Genomic DNA, 6,678 nt, shown 5'->3' with positions numbered 1-6,678 from the left:
TATATATTTTTAAAAAAAATTAACTAAAAATTATATTAAAAATTATAAAATTACTAAAAAAATATATAATTTTTTAAAAAAACCGTTTGGCTTAAATTCAATTTTGGTCCCCTATTTCAGTAAATTTACAATTTTGGTCCACTTTTTTTTTTAAAAAAAAAATAAAAATCTTGGACATTTGGTCCTCCATTGAATTTAGTCACCCTATAATGTCTAAGGTTTTAAAAATAAGGGGACTAAAATTGCGGAAAATAAAATAAGAAACCGAAATTGCAGAGTTACTAACCAAAATTGCAGATTACTAAAATATGTGACTAAAACTACGTTTGATAATTGCCCTTCTCACATACACAATTGACTTCTCACGTAAGTAAAAGACCATTATACCCCAGCGACAGTTAACTGCTGCCATCTTCCCGACATAAGAACTCCGTTGAAGATATAATGGTCGTTTACTGGTGTGGGAGAGCAATTGTGTATGTGACAAGAGCAATTTTGACTGCATTTAAGCCAAAGCGTTTACAACTTAGGCCCATTAAGTTGAAAGGGCCCAATTTAACAAACCCAAACGTGGGCATCAAGTTACACTGCCGCTACAAATTCATTCACAGTCGTGTTCTTTCTGAAACAAACACATTCTTGCTCTTCTTCCGCGCAAAACCCTAAAACTCCCGTCACTTTTTCCGTTCCTCCACTCTCAAGGTATCTCGTTCATATTTCACCTTTATCGCGACAATGGAATAGTTTTTTTATTTTTCTTTTATTTTCGTTGTGTGATTCATTATTTTATCATTGTGTTCTATTCTTTTAATAAATTACCAATTTGTTAGAATCTGTGTTATAATTTGACATTGTTACTTATTTTCTTTCATATGCTGCTCAGAACCTTTGACGAACTATGGCTTGGCCTTCGCGATTCTTCGTAAATCAGGTATGCTAATTTGCTTCTTACGTTTAGGGTTTTAGAATTATTTTTTTGAAATAAAACAAGTTGCTTTATTTAGATTTCAATTTCAATTTAGATATTTTTATATATGATGTTCATATTTTGTTTAATTATTGTATCATATCGTATTGATGTCAATGTCCTATGTTTTTGACATATTATGAGTGTTGATGTGTCCGTGTCTGTTTTTGTCGGAGTCTGTGCTACAAAGATTAATAATGTTGTTGTTGCAACATGATTTTTTTATTTTTTGATGCAAAAAGTTCAATCAAACATGTGGTTGATTATGGTTAATTCTCTATGTTTAATTGCACCCTGGGATTTAATAAATTATTAATTTTTTTTTTTGTTTAAATGGACTGGTAGGGTGATAGTGATTCGGAGGAGGAGCAAAGGGATTATGATGAAACTACAGTTGTTAAACCTCCGGCCAAATACTACAATAATCCCCCTGATAGTGGTAACGAGTATGTCGAAAGACGCATTGTTAAATCAAAAAAAGATAAGTGTTTGGAGGAGATGGTTTCCGCTGTCGATCAATTGAACAATGCCATGGATAATGACTGGGGAAGGTTGCAAGAGAGCTTTGATAATGTCAACAAACAGCTTGAGAAATTCATGCGTGTTTCCGTAAAGGTCCCTAAACTTTACATCAGGACTCTTGTAATGCTAGAAGATTTCTTGGCCAAAGAGGATTTTCCATATAAGGCTGCTAAAAAGATGAAGCAGAAGTTAAAGAAGAATAATAAGCAGTACGAGGACTTGATTAACAAGTGCAGGGAAAATCCTGAGAGTTATGGTGAGGACTCTGGCGAAGAATATGACAGCCAGGATGAGATTATTGCTGCTGATCCGTCGGTCACATGGGACACTGTGAACAAAAAGTTCAAAGAGCTTGTGGCAACTAGGGGAAGGAAGAAAACTGGAAGGTTTGAACTAGTTGAACAGCTTACCTACCTAACAAAATTGGCTAAAACACCTGCACAAAAGCTGCAAATTCTTTTTAGTGTGGTTTCTGCTCAGTTTGATGTTAACCCAAGCCTCATTGGGGGGTATATGCCTATAAATGTGTGGAAAAAATGTGTGCAGAATATGCTGTTCATTCTTGATATTCTGGTGCAGCACCCAAACATAAAGGTTGATGATTCAGCTGAGCAAGATGAGAATGAAACTAAGAAAGGGGCCGACTATAACGCACCGATTCGTGTTTCGGGAAACTTAGTTGCTTGCATAGAAAAAATATATGCTGAGTTTTTCAAGAGTATGCAATGCATAGATCCTCACGCACGTGAATATGTTGAGAGGCTCCAGGATGAACCTATGTTTGTTGTTCTTGCACAGAATGTTCAGGACTATCTTGAAAGGATTGGAGATTTCAAAGGTTCTTCTAAGGTTGCCTTGATGAGGGTTGAACTCATTTACTACAAACCTGAAGAGGTTTACGATGCAATGAGAACATTGGCTGAGCCGGGGAACAGCAGGACCTTAATGGATGGATTAGTGTCACTAATATACAAATATGGAGACGAGCGCACTAAAGCACGTGCAATGCTTTGTGATATATATCACCATGCTCTTCATGATGAGTTCACTAAAGCCCGTGATCTGTTGCTTATGAGTCATTTGCAAGAAAATGTTCACCACATGGACGTTTCAACACAGACACTTTTTAACAGGGCTATGTCACAGTTAGGTCTATGTGCTTTTCGTGCTGGGTTGATTTCTGAAGCACATGACTGTCTGTCTGAACTTTATCCCGGTGGAAGGGTGAAAGAATTGCTCGCACAAGGAGTTGCACGGAGTCGTTATCATGAAAAGACTCCAGAACAGGTACTAAATCCCATCCTTTTTCAAATAGTTGTTGCATAGCATGGCTATAGTAACGCACTTATTGTGGTCAAGTGCATATATGTGCGTACAATATATGATGTTCAGTAATATAATTGTAATAGATCCGATGTCACTGCTTTAAAGAAATTTATGTTTGATTTTTCATAGAAATGATTTAAAATCAATGTTGATCTGAGTTGCAGTTCAGAGCTTATCAGGTTTGAAGTGCAATAGAATTGCTCAACTTGGCTACTTTAAACAGAAATTTGATTTGATTATTGCCTGCAACTGCTCTGTTCTCTTTGCTGTTGAATTAATTACATTTGATATGGATTACAATTCTTGGGATTTTGTCAATGTTATGTATTTTATGTGAGTACATTATGTATTAAACATCACACATGCTTGAACACCGTGTTCTCGATTATATTTTGTGATGATATTTTACTTAACTGCTTTTGGATATTGTCTCTTGTCTAAGACACTAATAACCTGATAGAGTAATTTCTTGATATTGTTAATTGGAATTTCATATCTCTATGTTTTACTATTGTTTGGCCTTAAGTACCTACCTCCTATTTTGTTTGCCACTTGCAATTTTGCCACTCATAAAAAGGAAATATTTTCTTTATAGAACCTGAGCTATAAGAAAAAGCTTTTGATCAATTGGAAAGGATATGAACAAAAAAATTCTGTTAGTTTGCTATGTATGAGATGGCTACATGATCATATAATGGATTAATCAATGATTTCTTTCTTTGACAACATTATGTTCCTAAATCCTTTATATGATTTGTTGAATATTGTAAATTTGCAGATTCATTTTTTGTATCTTCTAGCAATCTCACTTTGTCTTGGATGCTTCTAGTCTTAAATCGTTGGAGTTAAAATATTTACCTGTTTTCTTGTTATGTTTTCTTTCATTTATTTTTAATTTTTTCATTTTTCTATTTTTTCTGTTACATATTTTCCATCAGTGGGATCAGTTTATTTCATCTAATCATTTAACATCATAATTAACTCTTTTTTTACTTATATTTCAGGAATTGTTGGAAAGAAGCCGGCTGATGCCATATCATATGCATATAAATCTTGAGCTCCTGGAATCAGTGTATCTAATATCTTCTATGCTATTGGAAGTTCCCAATATTGCAGCCAATATTCATGATGGGAAGCGTAAGATCATCAGTAAGAATTTCCATCGCTTGCTTGAGATCAGTGACAAAAGAATATTCAACGGTCCTCCTGAAAATGTTAGGGATCATGTTATGGCTGTCACAAGACTTCTTATTAATGGAGACTTCCACAAGGCCTTTGACAATATTGCATCTCTCGATGTATGGAAATTTGTGAAAAACCGAGACTCTGTGCTAGAAATGTTGATGGACAAAATCAAGGAGGAGGCACTTAGGACATACCTAATTACCTTCTCTTCATCATATGAATCTTTGAGCATGGATCAGCTCGCAAAAAATTTCGACCTCTCTCTTCCCCGCGTTCATAGAATTGTCAGTAAGAGTGTGATGAATGGCAAGCTTCATGCTGGCTGGGATCAACCATCTGGGTGCATTGTATTCCGAAATGTTGAACACTCAAGGGTGCAGGCCTTGGCGTTCGAGTTGACTGAGAAATTATCTATCCTTGCAGAGAGTAATGAAAGAGCTACAGAAGCAAGGTTAGGCGGTGGTCGGTTGGATTGCAATACCGCTGCTTCAGGTGGCAGGCATCAAGACATGTCCTATTCTCAAAGGCTTACGATACTTGGTGCTTAAGTTGCATATACTTCGCTATCAACATTCTATTTTTCTTTTCTTGTTTTTCCAGTTTATTATACTTCTTTTATGGTATTGTTTTTAAGAGGGATTGAAGCCAGAGAGAGATGAAGTTTCTTCTTAATGGTATTTCCAGTTTATTATGCTTATTTTATGGTATTGTTTTTGAGAGGGATTGAAGCTAGAGAGAGATGAAGTTTCTTCTTAATGGTATATGTGAGAAGGAATTTGAATCGATAAAAACTAGACAGATATTATTTAACTTCTCATATATACACTATTTCCTTTTCAACTTTTTGCAATCTTCGCATAAATGCATAGTAGCTGGTAAAATTACTTGATCACTTACTCTTAATATTTTGAACAACTTGGAGCAAAAGATTGAAGGAATGGATCGGTTCCTAGAGAGAGAAGAGAGAGCAAGAAAAGTTTCTAAACCTAGAGAGAGAAGCTTGTATGAAAAATGATAATTTTGGGCCAAAATTCCTTATATAGTCCTTAAGCTCAATTGACTATTATGCCCTTCTTCCTTAAACGTGCGTATTCGTATCGTTTCAGTTATTACGCTAAGTCCTAATACGCGGGATGTTACAATAAATAATTAAAGATAATATAAAAAAAATGAAACTATTTATAAAATGTAGTAATATTTTAAGAGCAATGCTACCGTCAGTCACTTTGCCACTCTCGGTTAGGCACTCTCCTGCGTATACGGCCACGTCACCATTTTTTTAAAGGCAGTCACCTGTTTACCGAGACTTCAAGTTTAGTTCTTTTGTTTTTTTATTTTATTTTTTATATGTGCAAAAAATCGCTTGCAATCCTAGATCTGAACCGACATCACATTCATAGCAACTTGAGAACTAACCTTCAACCTTTAGCACCTTAGTCAACTACACATCAACGGGAAAACAAACCTTTCCCCAAATTTCACACAAAGGGCCAAGCCAAATTATTCCAATAAACTATCCAGTAAATTCAAGGCAAAATCAAAAACTATCAACACTCCAAATAGCAAAAAATAAAAAAATAAAAAGAGAAACTCAAGTTCCCTTTCCTCAAAAACTGCATTTCCCTTTCCTTTTATTTTTTTTAATGGTTGTATTCTCTTTCCTTGTGTTGCCCAGAATTGAAAAACACACCCACAACCTTATGGACACAATCGAGTACTCCTAATTCTTCAATCTGTAGCACCAAAAGAGAGAGCTTACAATAAGAGAATTTGATATGAGAGATTCAATGGGTTCAGCCCACAAAGGAGATTTTGTTATTTGAAAGAAAAAAAAATCGCTTAAGATGAGCTTCTTCTCATGTTGTTATGGATCTTATTCGGTTCTTCCTTCTGCTGCAATAATGGAGATTGAAGAGGTTGGAGTAAGGTGTTTTTGGATCTTTGTACAACACAATTTTGTTGAGAATAGGAATTAAAAAAAAAAGGTTGTTCTCTCAAAAAAAAAAAAAGGCTGAATAATTAGACTTGTTCAACCGGTTACAGGTCTAAGAGATTAAAAAAGTAATGACGTGTCCCAAATAGGAGAGAGAGTGACAGTCCGCGAGTGTAGGAGCGACTGCTCCTAGCATTGCTCATATTTTAATTGTTTTATTGGTTTGTGTATATAATCTTAAAATGACAATTTAAAAGAGTATAAAATAGACAAAGTAGTCAAATCATTCAATTTCCTAAAATTATGTGTTTTTTCCTTTTCTTTTTTTATAATTACACTTTTCTTGATGGTAACGATGAATAGACATTTTTTTTTTCCTTTCTAATGATGTATACTTACTCTTACAAATAAAATTTAGAATATATTATACGGAAATGATATTTCTTCAGAGAAATTTGTCCCGAATGCATCGCGAATTAAAAATTAGCCAGCTAACACATGTTGCAATACAATTTCCCACCCATGTTGCAATACAATACAATTGCAAAATCGCGATGCTTTCCTGATAAAATCTGTCGCTGTATTAACAAGACGAACCACAATTAACGATTTTTAATTATTGATTGATTAATTTTGGTTGGGTTGAGATTTTGAGATGTGCTACAACTATTCCATTCTCTTCATATCAATTTTGATAGACTAGTTTGCTTTACAAAAATATATTAATTATTGTAAAAAATATTAA

General features: G+C 34.5%; 1 protein-coding gene across 1 annotated transcript; it reads left to right on the top strand.

Moving 5' to 3' along the window:
• The first annotated feature begins 624 nt into the window (after positions 1-624).
• Positions 625-4,697, top strand: LOC146946453 (eukaryotic translation initiation factor 3 subunit C-like). The gene is made up of 4 exons (XM_085744532.1): positions 625-702; positions 884-931; positions 1,313-2,776; positions 3,820-4,697. The coding sequence occupies exons 2-4, from the start codon at positions 899-901 to the stop codon at positions 4,546-4,548; spliced, it is 2,226 nt and encodes a 741-aa protein (XP_085600658.1). The 5' UTR covers positions 625-702; positions 884-898; the 3' UTR covers positions 4,549-4,697.
• The last annotated feature ends 1,981 nt before the right edge of the window (positions 4,698-6,678 follow it).

Source organism: Medicago sativa, chromosome 2 (genome assembly GCF_051527215.1).
Source record: "Medicago sativa cultivar Bolivia chromosome 2, Bolivia_mono, whole genome shotgun sequence".
NCBI lineage: Eukaryota > Viridiplantae > Streptophyta > Magnoliopsida > Fabales > Fabaceae > Medicago > Medicago sativa.
The sequence above is the reverse complement of the archived record's forward strand: the minus strand, read 5'-3'. Positions and strand labels throughout refer to the sequence as shown.

What these genes read in the sequence shown, in the direction of transcription:
- LOC146946453 (XM_085744532.1), top strand. Translation starts at nt 899, where the DNA reads ATGGCTTGGCCTTCGCGATTCTTCGTAAATCAG. An exon ending in CGCGATTCTTCGTAAATCAG is followed by an intron (nt 932 to 1,312) that starts GTATGCTAATTT and finishes ATGGACTGGTAG; the next exon opens with GGTGATAGTGATTCGGAGGA. An exon ending in ATGAAAAGACTCCAGAACAG is followed by an intron (nt 2,777 to 3,819) that starts GTACTAAATCCC and finishes CTTATATTTCAG; the next exon opens with GAATTGTTGGAAAGAAGCCG.